Below are 22116 nucleotides of genomic sequence, written 5' to 3' on the forward strand. Positions count from 1 at the left end.
AAAGGGGCAAATATATTTAAAAAAAATATAAAAATTATTTAGAGCCAGGATAAAATCGAGGTAAAGACCCCCTCTTTATGTAAAAAACAAAACACCATAAATTTCAAATTAAAACAACACATATATAACCAGAGTCTGGGCAGGATCAGGAATTATCAATAAAAGCGTTAATTTCTATATCGACATTTAATCCTGAGGTTCTAAGACAGTTGATTTTATAAATCCAATTCATTTCTAATTTAGAAATGGCCCTTCTTTTGGAGCCCCCTCTCCAAGATAATTTTAATCAATCTATGCCAACCATAGATGTACCCTGAGGATTTTGTTGGTGGACCTCTAGGTAGTATTTGGAGAGTGGGTGACCCTTAAATCCTCTCCTAATATTACCCAGATGCTCATTTAACCTGACCTGCAGGGGACGTACTGTACGGCCCACATACTGAAGACCGCATGGGCAGGTCAGGAGATATACTACACACGGGCTGGAGCATGTTATAAAAGACTTGATTGGAAAAGTGTGGTTTGTTGTTCTGGAGGTAAATTCGGTGGTCTTCCTGGTTTTCATAGCATTGATAGAACAGACCGAACAGTTGTTACACCTAAAAAAAACCCAACCAAATTCTGAAAAAACATGGGCTTATGTGTGGGTGGATTGCAAACAGTGGGAGCCACTAATAGTTTAATAGGAGGGGCTCCTCTGAATACAACACATGGTTTATCAGGAAGCACATTGCTAAGCACAGGATCATTTTTTATTATGTGCCAATGTTTCTGTATGAGTTTCTTCACAGAAAAATGCTGTTGAGAGTATCATATGATAAAAGGACAGATCAGATTGTCTGAATCTCGTCCAGCCAATATGGGTCTGTCAGCCAAAAGAGACTCTCGATCTAACTTCCGAACCTCCTCAATTTTATCATTTAAAATAGTAGGATCGTAACCTTTATTGCTCAATCTATCTTTTAATATCTTGGCCTGTACATCAAAATCATCCATTCGAGTGCAATTCCTTCTCATGCGGATGAATTGACTCTTAGGGACCGAGTCAAACCATGGACGGTAATGGCAACTGTCTCTAGGTATAAAAGAATTACGGTCCGTGGCTTTGAAATAAGTGGAGGTGACTAAAGTGTCACCCTCACTCCCAATATTCAAATCCAAAAAGTTAATGGTGTGCTGACTGGCCTCATATTTAAATTCTATGCCTCGATCATTGTTTAAAGAAAACATGAACGACTGAAGAGACTCATGGGTACCATCCCATAGGAGGAGGACATCATCTATGTACCTGGCCCACAGGACTAGCTCTGGTCTCTTGTTGGCATAGATGACGTCCTCCTCCCACATGCCCATAAAAAGATTTGCTAGGCTGGGGGGAAACTTGGCCCCCATAGCCACACCCTTTTTCTGAAGAAAGTATTTGTTCTCATGCCAGAAAAAATTATGCGTGGTGGCATACTCCAAGAGCTCCATAACAAACTCTCTTTGCCTAGAGGGCAAAGTGGCATCCTTCCGCAAAAAAATAATTCACTGATCTCAGGCCCCAATTGTGTGGAATTATGGTGTACAGGGATGTCACATCGGCTGTAACCAACCAGAGACCTTCCCTATATCCTCAATCTCTTAAGATGTTAATAGTGTGCTTCGTGTCTTTAATATACGCAGGAAGTGATCTCACTAATGGTTGGAGAAAACCATCTATGTCTTCGCCCACCCGAGCAGTAAGGGAATCAATCCTGCTAATGATGGGTCTGCCGGGGGGGGGGGGTGGACAGGGTCCTTATGAACCTTGGGCAAATAGTATATTACGGGAATTCTAGAAGCAATGGGTACCAGAAAGGATTTCACCTTTTTATTTAAAATGCCCGAATCAAAACCATATTTGACAATGGTCTCTAGTTCTTTTTTGTATTTAAAGCGTGGATTTATTTCCCCCTTAGTATTTATTTTTTATCTATTTAGTTCACTTTTTCACTGTTTTATTTGAACTAATTCCTTCCGGGATGGCATCCGTGGTAACATAGATGCACCTTATGGGAAGAATGCCAGCATTAGATCGAGGTCTGGCTTTCTCCTCCGCGTTCCATTTACCTACCCTCTCTGTCTAATATGGCACTCAAGCCAGAACGAGGCTTGGTCGATGTCAGGCTCTCCTCTGCATTCCACCTACTTTCTTTGATCAATATGGCGCCTGAGTCAGAACGAGGCGTGGTTGCGATCGTATGTTATTTAAGTGATGGCTCAGCACATCGCCCGTGCCCCAGAAAGACGCAAGGTATTGCGAAACATGTAGGACGATGCGTTGTGCTGACACCATCACGCCACATGTGACCCCGGCACGCGGGTGTTTTGTTTTTAATTTGTCTAGCCGGCTTTTACCGTTCGTTTTGTACTGTCATTTGCGGGCATCCGCACGTTTAGAGGGGTTTTTAAACTGGGTGATAGGGGGGAGGGTCCAGAGGTAGAGATAGTCAGCGCAGAACATATTCCAGAGGGTAGTATTGGGGGCATTAGTGGTAGGTTGACCAAAGCACATAAACCCAAGGTAGGTATAGTAGCAAGTCGTAGTTGCAATCTCGGAACACCCAATAAGAGGACAATATGCGACCGGTCTAAACTACGTGGCATGTTCACCAATGCCAGGAGCCTGGCGGACAGGATGGGGGACCTAGAGATACTGTTGTACGAGGAGGATGGATTTTGTGGGAATTTCAGAGACCTGGTTCAACAGCTCTCATGATTGGCTGGCAAGCATTCAAGGGTATAACCTTTATCGCAAGTATAGAGAGGGTAAAAAAGAGGGAGGGGTATGCCTATATATCAAGAATAATGTACAAGTGAATGTGAGAGATGACTTCACTAAGGGGGCTAGGGAGGAGGTGGAATCCTTATGGGTAGAGCTCCAAAGGGATGAAGCTAAGAAGAAAATAATACTGGGAGTATGCTATAGGCCCCCTAACCTGAGGGAGAAAGGGGAGACAGAGCTCCTATCACAATTTGTATTAGCAGCAAGGATGGGAAGTGTTCTCATAATGGAGGATTTTAATTATCCAGACATAGACTGGGCGGAGGGAATCGCGCATTCATCTAAGGCTCGCCAGTTCCTAAATGTCTTGCAGGACAATTTTATGGGTCAGATGATAGACGCACCAACTAGAAGTAAAGCATTACTGGATCTACTGATTACCAGCAATACAGACCTAATCACGGATGTGGAAATATGGGGCAATTTCGGTAACAGCGATCACAGGTCAATTGGCTTTAGTATAAATCACACAAATAGGAAACATAAGGGTAACACAAAGACACTGAATTTCAAAAGAGCCAATTTCCCTAAACTACGAACCTTGCTAGGAGACATAAATTGGGATAAAATCTTAGGAACAAAGAACACGGAGGAGAGATGGGTTTGCTTTAAGAGCATATTAAATAAGGGCATTAACCAATGCTTCCCTTTGGGTAATAAATTTAAAAGAGCAAACAAAAGTCTTGGATGGCTTAACTGAGGGATCATCATCAGCATTCAGACTTTATAAAGAATGCAACAAGAAATGTAAGGGTGCAATTAGGACGGCTAAGATAGAACATGAAATACACATAGCGGAGGAGAGCAAAAAAAATCCCAAGAAATTGTTTAAGTATGTAAACAGTAAAAAAGAATGAGAAAGGACATCTTGTTACAAAGGATGGGGAGATGGCGAAGGTATTGAATGAATTCTTCTCCTCAGTCTTCACGAAGGAATCGGGGGGCTTCAGTAACCAAAACTGCACTGTTTATCCTCATGACACATCACAGGAAGCACCTCCATGGTTAACAGAGGACAGAATTAAAATTAGACTTGAGAAACTTCACATTAATAAATCACCGGGACCAGATGGCTTGCATCCGAGGGTACTTGGGGAACTCAGTAAAGTAATTGTCAGTAAAAATTAGGAACAATGGTCTGGCAGTCTATTGACTGGAATGGTACCAGCTGATTGGAGAAAAGCCAATGTAGCACCAATATTTAAAAAGGACCCAAAATACATCCCTGGGAACCAGTTAGCCTAACATCAATAGTATGTAAAATCTTGGAGGGGATGATAAGGGACTATATACAAGATTTTAGCAATGAATACGGTATCATTAGCAGTAATCAGCATGGATTCATGAAGAATCATTCTTTCCAAACCAATCTACTAACCTTCTATGAGGAGGTGAGTTGCCAGCTAGATAAAGGAAGGCCCATAGATGTGGTGTATCTGGATTTTGTAAAAGCATTTGACACGGTTCCCCATAAATGTTTACTGTACAAAATAAGGTCCGTTGGCATGGACCATAGGGTGAGTATATGGATTGAGAACTGGCTACAAGGGCGAGTTCAGAGGGTGGTGATAAATGGGGAGTACTCGGAATGGTCAGGGGTGGGTAGTGGGGTCCCCCAGGGTTCTGTGCTGGGACCAATCCTATTTAATTTGTTCATAAATGACCTGGAGGATGGGGTAAACAGTTCAATCTCTGTATTTGCGGACGATACTATGCTAAGCAGGGCAATAACTTCTCCGCAGGATGTGGAAACCTTGCAAAAAGATCTGAACAAATTGATGGGGTGGGCAACTAGATGGCAAATGAGGTTCAATGTAGAAAAATGTAAAATAATGCATTTGGGTGGCAAAAATATGCATGCAATATATACACTGGGGGAATCTAGGATGGAAAAGGACCTGGGGGTCCTAATAGATGATAGGCTCAGCAATAGCATGCAATGCCAAGCTGCTAACAAAGCAAACAGAATATTGGCATGCATTAAAAAGGAGATCAACTCCAGAGATAAAACGATCATTTTCCCGCTCTACAAGACTCTGGTCCGGCCGCACCTAGAGTATGCTGTCCAGTTCTGGGCACCAGTCCTCAGGAAGCATGTAATGGAAATGGAGCAAGTACAAAGAAGGGCAACAAAGCTGATAAAGGGTCTGGAGGATATTAGTTATAAGGAAAGGTTGCGAGCACTGAATTTATTCTCTCTGGAGAAGAGACGTTTGAGAGGGGATATGATTTCAATATACAAATACCGTACTGGTGACCCCACAATAGGAATAAAAACTTTTTTGCAGAAGAGAGTTTAACAAGACTCGGGCCACTCATTAAAATTAGAAGAAAAGAGGTTTAACCTTAAACTACGTAGAGGGATCTTTACTGTAAGAGCGGCAAGGATGTGAAATTCCCTTCCACAGGCGGTGGTCTCAGCGGGGAGCATTGATAGTTTCAAGAAACTATTAGATAATCACCTGAATGACCGCAACATACAGGGATATACAATGTAATACTGACATATCACACATGGGTTGGACTTGATGGACTTGTGTCTTTTTTCAACCTCACCTACTATGTAACTATGTAATCCTTCTCATTTTTTTTTTTTGCATAATTCTCCTTTTAAGGGGGCGTGGCAGGGGGTGTGTCCTATGCTACATACTTTTGCTAATAAATGTCCCTCATTCCCATCTCAAAGTTGGGAGGTATGCTACTGCATAGATAAACCTCTGGCAAATCTATGCAGCATCTGTCAGTTTTACCAGCCAGTAATGTGGGTATTTTGATATATATTAATATTTTTTAGGTGTTGATTTATAAAGAATTTGCATAGCCATTCACCTTGTGAAAGTGCTGCATGTACATTTGATTTGCGTGAATAGGCTGCAAAAAAAAAAAGCAAACGGGCTATGTCCTGTTCTGTTCGACTGTAAACAGTGTTAGTGATTTCCTATAATACTTAGCTCCATCTAGTGGGCGAATGTGGTATTTTTCATTTTCAAAATTAATTGTTTACATTTGAATAGCCTATTTTAGGTTTGTTTGTTTTTTTGCTCCATTTGCACGGAATGAATGTAATGTTGTGTTATCAAATGCAGCCAGCAGGCAGAGCTGTGGGCAGGTTTTTACATGTTTCTTTGTTCACTTGAAATCTAAGGATGAAACAAATATGGTTTATATAGTAACAGCAGGTTTTATACATTAGTTAGAGGTCTCCAAACTGCAGCCCGTGGGCCGAATGTGGCCCTTTGCTTGCCTTTATCTGGCCCTCAGGGCACTATTCAATAGGGTAGTATTCCTCCCACTCTCACTAGAGATGAGGAACCAATCTTCCCACTGACACCAGTGATGGGGCGCTATTCCTCATACCGACGCCAATGATGTAATTTCTTTATTTCCACTGACCACCAAGCCCTATGGTATTTTTTACTCCCACCGACGTCAGGGCATTTTCAACTCCCACTGGCCACAGACTGGCCCTCCTACAGTTTGGAGAGCAGTAAACTGGCCCTTTTTTTTTTTTCGAAAGTTTGGAGACCCCTGCATTAGTGTAAGGATATATTAAAATAAAGTTGACTCTAAGGACCCATTCACATATTTTCCATTTTAACATGGATGTGTTAAAAGAAGCAATGTTGTTCATTGAAACTGTTTAGATCAATTCGCTGCAGTTTGAAAATGGGACAAGTTTATTTTATTTGCATTACAATGTGCTGTGATGCCCAATAGAATAATGAAAATGTATGCAAATGCACTACAGTGGATGTTTAAAAGAAAAAGCCTAAAAAATAGGACAGCAGCGGACACAGATAAGGCTCCATTCACACTTGTATGACTCCAAAGTCGTGTGACTTTGGAGTGCAACTTTGACGCAACTTTGGTTGGTTACGACTTGAATGCGACTTTGGCTTTATTCACTGATAATGAACAACTGATGCACAACTGTCACATGTAATATTCAGGTGTGACTTTAATGTGACTTTTGAGGGTTAACATTGAAGTCTATGGCGTTCAAGTCGCATTAAAGTCAGACCAAAGTAGTGCATGAACTACTTTGAAGTCGCTGTGACTTTAAGTCACATAGATACAAACAGTACTCATTGGAAAACATAGGGTGCGACTTGTCAGGCAACTTTGATGTTCAAAGTTGCCTGACAAGTCCCACAGGTGTGAATGGAGCCAAAGTGTAAACCATCCTCACCTGATTGCAATGAGCTGGAGTGCATTGAGGTGTGTTGCTTCATTAGGCACCCTTTTTTTTTTAAAGTAGTGGGCTGTAAGGCCCCTTTCACATGAGGCGGACTCCGTTTCTACGGAGCCCTCCTCGGTCCGCCGGCTCAGCGGGAGATCAGTCCGTTGATCTCCGCTGAGCCGGCGGATGACAGGTCCCTCTCTGCTCACTGAGCGGGGAGGGGCTTGTCAGGCGCCGCTGCCGCCTATGGAGGGATCGGACGAAAACGGACAGCGTGTCCGTTTTCGTCAGATCTCACCCGATCCGATCCGCCAGCGACGGATCTGGACGTAGAGCCATCCGTCTGCTTTTAGCGGATCGGACGGGGTCGGATGTCAGCGGACATGTCTCCGCTGACATCCGACGCTCCATAGGCTAACATGGATCGCCCGTTCAGGTCCGCCGTCAAAACTGACAGGCGGACCTGAACGGTCCGATCGTGTGAAAGGGGCCTAACACACCTCAGTGCATGAAAATTTAGGGCATTCTGCTTTTTTCTATTGCAAAGCAGGTGTATTCTATGGGGTGCCATTTAAATGAATGGATGCTTTGTTGCTGTGGTAATGCCTGCATGTGTGTTACTACAATCCGCTGTTGTAAACAAGCCTTTAGAGTTTCTCTTTTAGTGAAAAACACAGTTGTATGCATTTGCTTTTATTAAATACATTGTGTAGGAATTACAATCTATGCAGGAAATCTGTATTTGAGCCTTGTGTTCAGTAACTGTTGGAATCTCCCTAAATAAGAATCTCATCCAAAAGTTTCCGGTAGCTGCTGCTCTGAGTTGCACAGTAGTTAGATGGAATTTCAGATCATTTCTGCTTATAATAGTCATGGTATATTCATATTCCTGGAATTCCTTATAAACAGCTTTCTTCGGGTCACGACACAGCATTACAGCCAGAATGAGGGCTGAACTCTTGCTTGGCTGTTCCAGAACATTACTTGGTTACTCCTGAGTTTTGGGGTTAAAGTTAAAGTGTAAGTAAACCCCCTATTGTTTTCAGCCAAGGAAGCTGCCATCTTGGCCTCTCTTTAATCTACAACTGCCATAATGCTGCACATGTGATCAGTTATGACACCAGCCATTGGATGGTTTGACAGTTTGGTTGAGTGCACAACCAATGGGAGTGTTATATTTCCGGCATGTTTTATGGATGGGTTCACTTCCCTTTTAAATTTTACTAAGCTACATTGTCTATTCTGACTGCATTTTTTTTTTTTTTATCACATGTTCGTTCTACCATTAAAAAATTTGGTTCACATACAGAAATATCATATGCAGGTAGGTGAACATACAGAAATATCACATGCAGGTAGGTGAACATACAGAAATATCACATGCAGGTAGGTGAACATACAGAAATATCACATGCAGGTAGGTGAACAATCGTTGAAATGGTTATATATAGTAAGCCTATAGCCATTCCTTTAATGACCTTTTTTAGTTGATGCATCTATCCAGTTCCACTGAATGTCCTTATTCACATGCTCTCCTCTTCTGTAAGAGCAGTGTGTACATCAAGCTTTCACAAAGCATTTCAAAAGATTTTGGGAAGCTTTGGATTTTTTGAAGTTCTTAAAGCACAATTTAGCTCCAGTTTAAGTGTAAGCCATACAAGGACATTCACCTTTTTCTCCTTTTGCTGTGTGCTTTGGGTCATTGCCATGTTGGAAGTTAAACCTTCTTACTATTGACAACAGATTTTTCTCAAGAATTTGATGGTATTTTCCCCCAATCCGTTTTTCCTTCTATTTTGACAAGTCCCTGCTACAGAGAAACATCCCATACCAGGATATTACCACCTCCATGCTTTACTGTAGGAATGGTGTTATTTTGATGGTGAGCTTGTATTAGATTTCCGCCATACATTTAATTTGGTGTTGAGGCCAAATAATAAAATTTTAGCCTCAACTGACCATAACACCCTTTTCCATGTGGCCTCAGAAAGATGAGACTAAAATGTACTTATTTGGCTTCAACACTAAACGATATGTCTGGCTGAAATCCACTAAGCTAAGCACACCCTCCTGCCTGCTTGCCTGAGCTAAGGGCAAATGGATTCCAGGAAGTAAATGCTACATAGATAATCTGCCCTTACTCAAGATGGCCATGACCAGAAATGCTGGGGGGGGGGGGGGGAAACGACATGGATGGTTGGGTGGGGAAGTTTGCTTTGATTATTAGTAGTGAATTAAATAGCATTTTTGGTTTGTGGTGCTCAGATGCAGTGTGTAGATCCAATTCACTCAGAATCCCTGTGAAACCCAACAAAACCGAGGTTTTGCTCTGTGGGGAATGGGAAAAAAATTATGTCCAGTTGTGCACTGATGCGGTCAATGTATATGCTGCAGCTGTCGCACTTGTGCTCCTGAATAAGGCTTGAACTGATATTGTCGCGTGTTGTAGAAGCCAGGCAGCAGGTTCAGAAGACTTGTCTGATCTCCCTTGCGCCTAGGTCATTAAGGTGGTTATGATCTAATCTGCTTTCAGTTATTTATAACCTATAAACAAACCACTATTCTATTCTACTAATTGCACAAAAGAAGGCATGCCAAGTGAATAGAAGAATTAGTGTTCTTAGAGCTGTAGTGGTGTCAGAGGGCTTAGGTGCTGAGCACGTCAGGCATTTGGCTTGTACTGAACCAATAAGATTAATTAGAGTGACACTTATTCTTTCTGGAAAATGGTGCCTACAAGCGCTGTACTCTGCAGGCCTAGCTGGCACTCTTGTTTGACCAGGTTACAGAACTGCAATTGACTAAGATCAGACCAAATTTAAAGTGTGTTTTTGTGTTCTAGCCCATACTAGATCTACAGCCCAGACTATGATCTACAGCAATTCAGAATACAATTTATAATTGAATTTCAGCTGTTTTTGGACACTCAGTGCACGCTCTTTTGAATTTTTTTTTTAATGCTATTTTAAATCATACCAAAGTAAATGTACAATTTAACTACATGCACATTTTTTTTTATTTTTCACGTCCTCCCTATTGAGGGACACAGGAATTCAGAGACTCTTGGAATATACTTACACCTACAGGAGGATTTGGGCACTGGTGAAGAAAGAACAGTAGCAAGCCCCAGTATAACCCTGCCTACTCTCAGCATGCCTAATTTTTTTGCTACTGTTTTGTGAGAATAGACATCTTTTCCCTGCTCTGCTCAGAAAAGTCTAATAATTTTTCTAGCTTTTTTTTTCCTCTAAACAAGATGTTTAATATTATTCACACAGGCTGCTGAGCTGGTCTCTTTTATGTAACGATCCAGATCGACTGGTTCTCCGCTCTAGCTTTGTAGGACATAACCAGACCCCAGCAGACTGGATGATTGTGGTGCTAGCTTGGAAGGTAACCTTCAGGTGCTGGCTTTTGCATTGTGGCACTTTCAAGATCTAAGTGTTCTGTTTTAGCCTCAGAAAACTTTCTTAGTCTAGAGCCATGACATAGGCACAGGTGTGAATTTTTCTCTGAAGACTCACTCCGTAATAAGTCTTGATAAGTCGCATGAGCATGCACTCTCATCACTGAGGCCTCTGGGCACCATATGAAAACCTGGCGCAGAAATCACCTAGCAGGAATAGTGAATGCTGTGGTTGCTTTGTGGAATCAGTTTGCCCTGATACCTTTTTCTCCCCTGAAGCACCTTCCTCGACTGCTTTGCAGGTTCCAGATGGATGGCATTCTGGTGATCCTCATAGCTCTGGGCTGGCCCAGGCAGATGTAGTATGCCAAACTGATCATAATCCTGGCCTGATGCTCTTTGGGCTCTTCCAGATCATGTCTGGATGCTCGGTCCTAGGGGGCAGTTTACTATTTGAGCAATTCAGGCATCTCTGCATCAGAGATTCCCAGGATCCTAATAGATAGGATGTGTAGTTCCTGCAAGGTCTACCATCAAGTATGGAAGTCATACTTCACCTGATATGAGAAAGGGAACTTTCATCCCAGAAAATTCTCCATTGGACAAATTATGGCCTTTTTGCAAATGGGCCTAGGTCAGAATTTTACCACAACTACCATTTAAGTGGCAGATCTCTGTATTTTGTAATTGTTTCCCAGAGACCGCTAGCTTCCCACTCTTTAAGTCTTTCTTACAGGGTGTCTCTCATATGACTCCCCCCTGTGCATTCACCCATGACTCCGTGGGATCTGAACTTGGTTCTCTCAGCACTTCAGAAGCCACCTTTTGAATCAATCATTGATATTCCAGTTTCTCCTCTTTACTAAGGTGGTTTTGATCTTTCTTCTCGAACAGCACATAGTTTCCATTTCCCTGTCTAGCTACAGTTCGTCATAAGATCCCCCTCCACTGTTGGGAGCATAGTTTGTGCTGTGCGTGTCTCCTTACAGCCAAGGTTTCCATTAAAAAGACAGACTCAATTCCTGTTAATAAAAAAAAGACAGACTCTATAGTCATTCCTGACAGTGACCATAAAAAGGGAACCAACTTCTCGTCTCACCACTTCTTGATGGTTCAGACAAATCCTAATTCAGGTTTATGGTCTAACTAAGGCATGCTGGGATGAAGGGTTTTACCATAACCCAACAGTCTCTGAAGAAATTATTTTAAAGTATGTACAAAAATCCAATTTTGATGCTGTTGATCCACTGTTGCAGTCCTGGCCAGCTGCTGCCCCTCATTTTGACATCACCACACAGCTTTCAGAACTTTATGAGGACCTTGATGGACACAATGGGACATGGTTACCTCACCAGGCAGTGATGTAGGCGCCCAAAGAAGGATTCCTAGTCTAGATTTCTAGAAGAATAAAAGAGATGTCTTGGGACTTGGTATGTCTCCTGAAACGTCACAGTTAGGTGAGTATTTGGGGCTAAATAAACAGAAGAAATACATATGTGGAAGCTGTTTTACCTGTTAAAGGATATACATTTCTGTCCATTCATTCATGAGATTTTCCCATCTCTGCTATACAGTGCAGCTCTGTCTGGCAGGACAGAAGACCTGAGTTTTTTTTCTATGCAGCAGTTGAGTAAAATTTCCATGTCTTGCCCCTTCCACAGAATAAGACTGGACAGTGAAGGAGAAGCAGCACACCAGTGACTCCTATCATTATGTCCCTTGTTGATATTTGAATTCTTTGTTCAGCTTTTCCCTTTCTGTAGTCTAAGATCTACTGTGTAGAGTACTGACTGCATGATGCTGATAGCAAGTTAAATTCAGGTACCTAAGATGCTTGCTTTTATAAATACATTGCAATTCCATTTAATGATTTATTAAAGAGCTGCAATCATTTTGTGTTTTTAATGCTGCCTTGAGTTCAACTTTAAACAAAAAAGATTATGTGCAGATGCGAATGGAAGGACAATAATATTTCCATGCTGAAATAACTTGGACTTTTGGGACAGTTTCCACTTTCAATTAGGTTGACTACTTGGCTTATAAATGTATCATGTAGTGAGTGGGTTTTTAAGTGTTCCACATTTTCCCCTTTACCCATCTCTTATGTAAATTTTAATAAAAATCCTCAATGAAAATGCAAATACTACTTATGTAATCTAATGACTGATTCAAGTTCTTCAGTTAACACTATACATGTACTGAGAAATTAGTACTGTTCTCCCAACTGTTTCAGAATCTGCCTACACATTTGGCTGCTCGTTGTATTCAGACCTCATTGTTTACATGCCAGATTTCTTGCTTTTTTGGCAAAAACATTCCTTTTTGCAAATGTTCTTTTTTTCACAAACTTTTCTGCTCAAGAAGATTTGTTTCTTAGAAATGTAGAACATACTTACCTTACCTTTACTCCCATGCAGACTGCTACAGCCTGGGACTTCTTTGAGCTTTCTTGATCATTCAGCAGGCAACAGACACATTGGCTAGGCATGTGGCCTGATGGTGTTCAAGTAGTAGTGGAAAAGCTAATACGATCTCTCCATTTTTAAAGGGGCATCATTTTTATTTATTTTAATTTATTAATTTATTTTGTACTTCAGCATTGCATAAACATCCATTGTACAGTAAGTAAGCTTCCGGAGCCAGAGAAAATATAACAACATAAACAAAGAGGTCACAGGCATAATTAGATTCCTTTTATGTCTTGATCCCTATGGTAATGTTGATAAGTACTCATAGACATAAACAAATTAACTACAAAAACATGTAGGGGTCTCTTGGCCCATGAATCTCAGATGTTACACTAGGGCCTCAGAAAATATTGCGATGCTGAAGGTACTTATTTTACAAAACTTAAGTGAGCACTCATGGACAAGCAAATAGTGGTAAGAAGGCTAGAACAAAGTACGCATGGGAACAGTGGAGAAATAGTAAAAAACAAAAGGGAAAGAAGTGAAGTTAAGTTCTATGGGGCCTGTAAGGCAGCATAGAAGTAAGAAATACCTTCTACGCAGGAGGTACTGTCTGAGTGAACAGAGAAGATATGTATGTATTGTAGTCCCATTAGTATTTGAAATTGTGTCAGTAATACCTTGTTTTACGGAATTGTTCATCTCTACGTTTCATAGCTGATGTCAGGCATTCTATCTCGTTGATCTAATTTACCACAGATATCCACTGCCCAACTGTCGGGCGGGGGTTCTGACTTTTCTATTTTTGGGGGATTCAGACCTTGGTGGCATTGAGCAGGTTGATCAGAAGGATTCTCTTGTATCTACTCCTCGAGTGGTGCAAGAAGAAGTAAACATGTCTCCGATGGATTTGCCAAAGAAAAGTCTAAGTTTATAGATCAGACTCCGAACCAAATCCCAAAAGAAAAATATTAGGGGACATGACCAAATGATGTGTATCAGGGAGCCATGCCCCTGATGGCAATGCTAACACAGGAGGGAAATCTATAAAAAAAAAAAAAAAAAATCCTACGTAGGAGGGTGGGCACTCTTTATCAGCGTGTCATAAATTTTATAGCCCGCCTCCTGATATCTACTTGAGATGGAAGTATGGTGAGCAAAGCACAGGTTACGTTCTCTGTTTACTGATAAAAGTTTTGTCTAAGTTTCATTCCCACTTCTGTAGAAAAGGGGGGACAAAGCCCTCAGGAGGCTTATTTATCAGATATTATGTAGTCAAGGAGAGCATGTCATAGAGGAGAGGGACTTGTACAGTGTTTTTCAAAAGGGCATTTTAGGGCCTTGTGGCACCCTGTGTAACTGCATTAAGATCAAGTTATGTTGAATTTGCATAGCTTGCCGATTACTTTTTACTCCTGGCAAACGCTGCAAGATGCACAAGAATGTTAATGTTCCTTGCATCTGTAACCTATCAGATTTGTGCATGCTGCCTGAACCTAGACCCAGAACGCCACACGACTGTTTTGTGGACCTCCCAAAGATTCTGTACTGATACTCTGGTCAAGGCAAATATCAGTGATTAGTGTGGTGGTGGAGTCCATTGATCCAACAGTGACAAAGCTTGTAAAGTTACTTAATTGAATGATAAGGTATTTTTCCCCTATAATCCTTGAAATTGCTTAACAATTGAACTTTATTTTTTTTTTTTTTGGACAACTGTTTGAAATCTGCAAGATTTTTGTACCAACAATTGCCTCTAGTTTGCATTAGAGGAAATAAACGCTGTTTTGTTTTATTTATTTATTATTTTTGCATACTAGCACATTATGTTAAACTTTACCTGCAAACGAAGCCCTTTTTTTTCCCCGCTGGAGGCCTTATCCATTTTCGCCCGTCTTCCTTCCGGGTCCGCTGACTCCAGCTGTGTGACTGGCCAGAGCTGTGTTGCGTCTCTCCTGCCAGTCACAGCACAGGCTTCTTCAGAAATTGCACGTGCAGCCATTCCTTCCAAGCGAATGTGTCGATTGACGTAATTGGCGCAGTATACAGTGAATATCTCCTAAATGGCACAAGTTTAGAAGCTATTTACAGTACCTATAGGTAAGCCTTATAGGCTTACCTATAGGTACAATATACAGTTGTGCTCATAAGTTTACATACCCTGGAAGAATTTGATTTCTTGGACATTTTTCAGAGAATATGAATAATAACACAAAACCTTTCTTTCACTTATGGTTAGTGTTTGGCTGAAGCCATTTATTATCAATCAACTGTGTTTACTCTTTTTAAATCATAATAGCAACAGAAACTACCCAAATGACCCTGATCAAAAGTTTACATACCCTGGATTCTGAGTCATGAGGAAAGCAAAAGAATTGTCAAAGGATCTGCGGGAAAAGGTAGTTTAACTGTTTTTAAAACAGGAAAGGGATATAAAAAGATATCCAAGGAATTGAGCATGCCAATCAGCAGTGTTCAAACGCTAATCAAGAAGTGGAAAATGAGGGGTTCTGTTGAAACCAAACCAGGGTAAGGTAGACCAACTAAAATTTCAGCCACAACTGCCAGGAAAATTGTTTGGGATGCAAAGAAAAACCCACAAATAAATTCAGGTGAAATACAGGACTCTCTGAAAACATGTGGTGTGGCTGTTTCAAGATGCACAATAAGGAGGCACTTGAAGAAAGATGGGCTGCATAGTTGAGTCACCAGAAGAAAGCCATTACTATGCAAATGCCACAAAGTATCCCACTTACAATACGCCACACAGCACAGCGACAAGCCTCAAAATACTGAAGGAACATTTACATTCATCAGCCAGGAAGCTGCACATGGGACGTACTTGAACATTCCTACATGACAATGATCCAAAACACAAGGCCAAATCGTCCTGTCATTGGCTACAGCAGAATAAAGTAAAGGTTCTGAAGTGGCCATCTTAGTCTCCTGACCTCAATATCATTGAGCCAGTTGAGCTGAGTAAACACAGTTGATTGATAATAAATGGCTTCAGCCAAACACTAACCATGAGTGAAAAAAAGTTTGTGTTATCATTCATATTCTCTGAAAAATGGCCAAGAAATCATAAATTCTGTCAGGGTATATAAACTTAGGCGCACAACTGTATGCATGGTAGTTTACTTTTTAAAATAAGTATATAATGTTACTTTGTTGCATCCTGTACTGTTAACTCATCACTTCCATGTTGTTCGATTAAAGAAGACAGTAGTTTAATTCGATTAAACCCGATTTTTTTTTTTTCTTTGTTCTGCGACCTACTCTGGAAAAACAAGGGTTTCTTTCCCATCATAGTAACCAGAGTTCACATTGGTAAAAAAAAATGTGATTGGTTGGTATGGATTATTCGGCTTTGCACATCATCATTTACACCATGTACTACCTTATGGAAAACATTAGAAGTATGGCCAAAGCTATTTTGGCCATACTTCTCCTGTAAAATTAACTGCACTCCTGTGACCCGTTTTCAGTCGACAGCAAGTTAAAACCCACTGTCAGCTGACATCACTCAGCCAGCCCAGGCTCGGGAAAGATCCCAAATTTACAGTCGGGATCCACCCAGATGCTTGGACTGGCTGCTCTGAATCAGCCTCTAAGCCAGCCACTGGGAGACTATGCCAGCCACTCCCATCCCCTCCACAACCCAGTTCCCCAGTGAGCACTGGAGGGGCAAAGCAGAGAGCTTAATGACTAGAGTGCAGATGAAGCATCGGACTGATGCTGCATACACCTGAGTATAATTATTTATTTATTTATTTTTTTAATGAAACCCAAACTCCCCTTTTTAATAAGAGTTTTACTGTAGGGACTGATATATAAAGACTAGAACAGGGAGAATTACCACTGTTGCCTGTATCAACCTATAGCACTCCTTAAAGTGGATGTAAACCGCATTCATGAAATCTGACCTGGGCACATATATCTGCAATGTTTACTTATCTCTCTCTAAAAACCTAAGTCCCCTGTCTTTCTGCTGCTTCGTTCCTCTGTTAGCAGCATGATAATCTCTTACAAGTTCACAGGAGATAAAAGCAGATGAAAATTTTGTGTCAGGGAGAGTGCTATAAATAGATTAGCAGAAGCAGAGAGCTTGTCTATTCACAGCACAGCTCTTCAAGTTTCTTTGTTCCCCTGCCTATGTGCAAGGGGGGGTGTTTATGTGCCTTTTTTCCAATCAGCTCACACACAGTATATGCCCAGACCGCCCTACCGCTACTGAAATGGGAAGAACATTTTCTAAAACAATGTGCACTTTCTAAAGAATATAGAAAGATGAAGACAGCAGATATACTGTACATGTAAAACTTTATGTAGGGGGATTTGTTTCATTCCTGTGTATCATCTGAGGCTGTTCACTTAACTGGGTATATGTGAGGGTTTACATTCACTTTGTCATAGAGGTGAAAGGTTTACAGCTAGAATGCTTAAATCTTGTTTCTCTTGATCTGTTTTTTATTTATTTTTTTTTTTAAATCTGCACCAGTGTGCTTTGTTCAGGATTAACACATATGTACATCCTAGCTGGAAATAATAACATTAACATTTGCTTCAAGTAAATCCTCCTGGTACACTGATGATGTAAACAGGTACATGAATTTGTGCATGTGCTGAGTATGGAGGTGCACCAAGGTCAGAGTCTCCATATTGATACTCCATCCTCTGTGCAACTGCACTTCCTTCTGCCGCTGTCACACAGACAGCACAGTGGAAGGATCATTTTGAATCTGGATGGGCGGAGCCTGATATGAGGAGTCAGACACTAGCTCCCCATCAAGGTTGCTCCCCTTTGATAGACAGCAGGCAGTGGTTGGATGCATAGCCAATAGACAGCCTGCTGTTGGCTATAGAATCCATCTATTGGCTCCTGTTAAGCTCAAGGAGAGAGCAGTCCTGATGGAAGCTAGTGTTTGCGTTTTCCAATCAGGCTCCACCCACTGTAGCATCACTGGTTGTTAGACTGTCAACTGAAGACTACAGCAACTCCTCAACTATTGTAATAAAGTGGGAGGGGAGGGAGTGGTGGTGGCAACTATGCCACCGTGCTGCTATACAGCACACAGAGAAAGGCACTCTGTGCCTGTCTCATTACATCAACTTATAGTTGCTCTTAATTGCCTCCAGTTTCATTATCCTGGAACTGGAGGCAAGTATTTTTCATTTTGGCGCATTAATTGCAGCATCTTTTTAAAATTGGTGCTATTAAAAACCACCCGAATCTGCCATAGTCGGTAAAGCAACTGAAAGAGCCAGCAACAATTTTATTCTTTTCGAATGCCGGTCATTTTAAAGTGCCATAGCATCAGAAAAGTAGTGTTAGGGATTTATTAATTTTCCCAGAGTGTCAGTGGACTCCAGTTTTGCCGATACTATGTCATCTCTCTGAGATTCCTTGATTCCAAGTAAATGCACTGGTGAGCTTTCACAACCTTGAGTTGAGTAAACCACATACTAGTAAAGCAGAGGTTAAAGAGGAGTATTCTTAAATTAACATTTTTATTTGTGATGTGGGAGGTCTTTATTTAATTAAACTTTGTTACATCAAGTTCAAGGTAAGGGAGATAAACTGCTCCATTTACCTGTTCAAATGAGCAGAGGGATATAAAATTTCCTGTCACTAGCATATGCAGGTACGTTGCAGAAAACTCTCCATTGACAATAATAATAATACATTTTGCAAATTAATTATAGTAATAATCATAATAGTATAAATATCCTTATTGTATGAACACATTTCCTTTTAGCTTCATAAACATGATTTGCACATTGTGTTTTTTGTTCATCCTTCACCATTTATAGCGGATGTATGCACTCCCTGGCACTACTGCTGTTAGAGATTTGGAAATTCCTGGTAGAACACAGTTGAGGCCGATGCTGGGGTCGAGCAACATGCAAACAAGTCGGAGGAGTTGCGCAGCTGCTGTCTAGTAGTTCTCCTAGGCAAAAATAGCCAGGCATTGTAAACAAGTATGATGGGCAGAAGGGAGCAGCCTTCCACCCACAGCACACACGCGCCTGTCTGTGAAAAACTGACTCCTTCATTTGTTCCTGTGCATTTCTATTTATTCTTCTCTGTATCTGTGCTAAGGAGAGAATACTCCCTTGTTCTTCCATATTAAAGTACAGCAAGAAAGATTACCTTTCTATCTATTCCAGTATATATATACATATTTATTACATACATACAGCTTGGTAGCCTCATACCAGTGTTTTGTGTAGTCTTCTAGAAATGGAATCATGCTATAATCTACAGAGGTAATATACCCCTAATTACAGGTTTATGGATTCATGTTCGATACAGCTACTCTACTTCTCTTTTATGTCTATTGCATTGTGAAGACAGTTGTTTTGGTACAGAGTGGTACAGATCGCCTGCCCCCTTTCCCTGTCTCCACAACATGGGGAAGGTGTTCTATCGTCCACAAAAAGAACTAGGAACAATGGTAAATAAGTACCTGTGCTCTCTGCCTTTGCTGCACTCTTATAAGTTTACAACCTTGAGAAGGCCACAAATATAGTATTTAAAGTGGTTGTAAAGGCAGAAGGTTTTTCATCTTAATGCATTCTACACAATAAATTTAAAAGCCTTCTGAGTGCAGCAGCCCCCCTCACACTTACCTGAGGTCCCTCTCTGTCCAGCGATGTCCACGAGGGTCTCAGCCATCCGAGATTCTCCCTCCTGATTGGCCTTCCCTCTCCCCCTCATTGTTTTGGTTGCGGGGGTCTAGGCGGGCTGGTCCCGCTGCGCATCAGGTCCATGCATGACGTTGTGCGTGTGACGTCTGCATGAGCGCCATCACGCCGGTGTCCTTTCTCCATCATCCTATGGCGTGCTCACTGGGGAGTGTATTCTTCGGCAGCAGCTGCCACTCTGGGTGTGGGTCCTCCTCCTTTGAGTCACGCCAGCGTGACGCTGGAGGCGTGACCCTGGGTTGATCTGCATGCTTACATATTTCCCCATTTTGCTTTGAGCGTCCATGCTGTTCGCTGGCTGCTGTTGCTGTGTCCTTCACATATTCCTGGCGTTCTAGAGTTTGGTATTTAGAAAAACATAGGTACACACTCAGTTTTGCTGGAGACAGTGGTTCCTCTATAACCAATTCCTTCAACTTTAACTCCCCTTATTCACCCTTTTGATATACTATATTGTTGGTCCCTTACCAAACTCTTCATTCTGTTACACACTTTGAACTTTAATTGTATCTAAACACCATGGTAATCACACTGTCACTTCACTCACATTCACTTTTCATTGCTTTGGCACAAGCCCACACCCCTGTTCATATTTCATATTTCCACATCCCAACCCACTCTGTCTTTTTAGACACATTCATGGTCACTCCCCGGCATCACCAGCAGTGTCAACATGGACGCTACCATCCCTTTAGGAGTTTTATGCTGGCGTCCATCTTCCCTAGGGGTCCTTGCCTCCTCAGATCCCAGGAGCGATGCATGATGGTCACCACCAGTTCAGGGCCATTTACACATATTGCGTACCAACATGTAAGTAGGGAGTTGGACAATTTCCTTCCTCCACACCTTTACTCATTCCTCCCTTTTGTTTTCAATCTTCATTGGGGGAGCTATCGATCTCACTGGCCCTCATACATATATACAATGTCAATTTTGTACAATGTTTACAGATTACATGCATTCGCTCCAGTTGAGGTGATATAGCCGCCAAAATGCGTCGAGCCAACGGGCTATCCTAGATGCATTATGTTATTACATATGATGTGATTCGCTCAATTTTAATGTTATTTCTACATGGAGCCAACTGGCCCAAGATGTTTGTACAATTTTCTTCATGATTGATACCGTTACATGTTATTACCCAATATTGAGCCATTGGTTATGATGATCTTTCAACCAGTCATTTGTGCATGTATATGCGTTGTCATGTATATCTTCAATAAACTTGCGTTTTTGATCCAATGTGTTTTCCACTGATGTGCCTCATTTAAAGTCCCAAACCTCCCCCCTTTATTTACAAATGATGGGGATGGAGACACCTACTTTCCAGATGCCAGGTGCCATTGGCTGCCGCTGCTGTCACTCAAAGTCAGCTAGCCAATCAGGAGAGAGAAGGCAGGGTCGGGGCTCCGTGTCTTAATGGACACAGGGAGCTGTGACTCGGCTCAGGTGCCCCCATAGCAAGCTGCTTGCTGTGGGGGCACTGAACAGGAGGGGGGGACTAGGATCACAGAAGAAGAGGATCTGGGCTGCTCTGTGCAAATCCACTGCAACAGAGCAGGTAAGTATAACATGTTTGTTATTTTTATGGGGAAAAAAACAAGACTTTACAATCACTTTAACAAACCAAAAAGGAGCAAATAAAAGAAGGTAATTTATAGCATTTCATTTGACGACAGTCAGACTACAGTCCTTGCTATTGGAATGTGTAACAATAGATACTGAAGAGCATACATCATACGTTTGTTAATTTTATGTGTGTTCATTTTATTATTATTATTTTGCAGAAAATACCTGAAGATTTAACACTAGATGCCTTACTGGAGATGAATGAGTTAAAAGTGAAAGAGACCATGAAGAGATATGGAGCCAGCACAGAAGAGTGCTCTAGGCTGAATGGGGCTCTTACCTGTTTAAAGAAACTAGCCTGGTCAGGTAAAGAATTTTACACTATCATCCATTTGTAAAATATATTGTGATTGCCATATCAATGCTGAAAGGAATTAGGTTATCTAGTACCAACATAACATTTTCTGACTACAGACACAACACACACTATTACTACTTTTTGCTTGGGATCCAGACATAAATACACATTGTGTGGTTAATAATAGTAGCAGGGCCTCAAAGACCATGCAAACAACACAGACGGTGTGCTAAGGGCAGGATCCTAATCAGATTCTCAAATATTCAGATAAGTAAATGAAGAGATCTGATTGGTTGCATTTGGATATTGGCTTTTATGTCTATAAATAAGCCCACGTGTTAAAGCTGAACTCCAGTCTCACCCAGTTGCACAGGCTCCTCTCTTGTACTGAAATACTGTTTCTGATTTCACTGCACAGTGCATGTTTCTCACAGTGTACATTAGAAGCTGAAGCAAAAGAGATTGAGAATCAATCAAAGCCTGATATATACAATAAATGTATACTTCTCCACCTATATGTGGCGAAATTGCATAACTACGAAAAGTGGGAATATACACTCCCACACATTGCTGCCACTAGGCTAAATCATTTAGTATTCTTGTTAAAAATGTACAGACTGTATGTGTGCTCTTACAAGGGGGGCACTGAGACCCCAAATGACTCAACATCCCCAGATTGCT

General features: G+C 41.4%; 1 protein-coding gene across 1 annotated transcript in view; it reads left to right on the forward strand.

The window, feature by feature from the left end:
* KSR1 (kinase suppressor of ras 1) overlaps nucleotides 1-22116 on the forward strand; it is a 248440-nt gene that overhangs the window by 132038 nt on the left and 94286 nt on the right. Inside the window, exon 3 of the mRNA XM_073615008.1 lies at nucleotides 21296-21443. Within this exon, the coding sequence (XP_073471109.1) occupies nucleotides 21296-21443 (148 nt within the window). The remainder of the gene's footprint in view (nucleotides 1-21295; nucleotides 21444-22116) is intronic.

The sequence above is a fragment of the Aquarana catesbeiana genome, linkage group LG02 (assembly GCF_042186555.1).
Source record: "Aquarana catesbeiana isolate 2022-GZ linkage group LG02, ASM4218655v1, whole genome shotgun sequence".
Classification (NCBI taxonomy): Eukaryota; Metazoa; Chordata; class Amphibia; order Anura; family Ranidae; genus Aquarana; species Aquarana catesbeiana.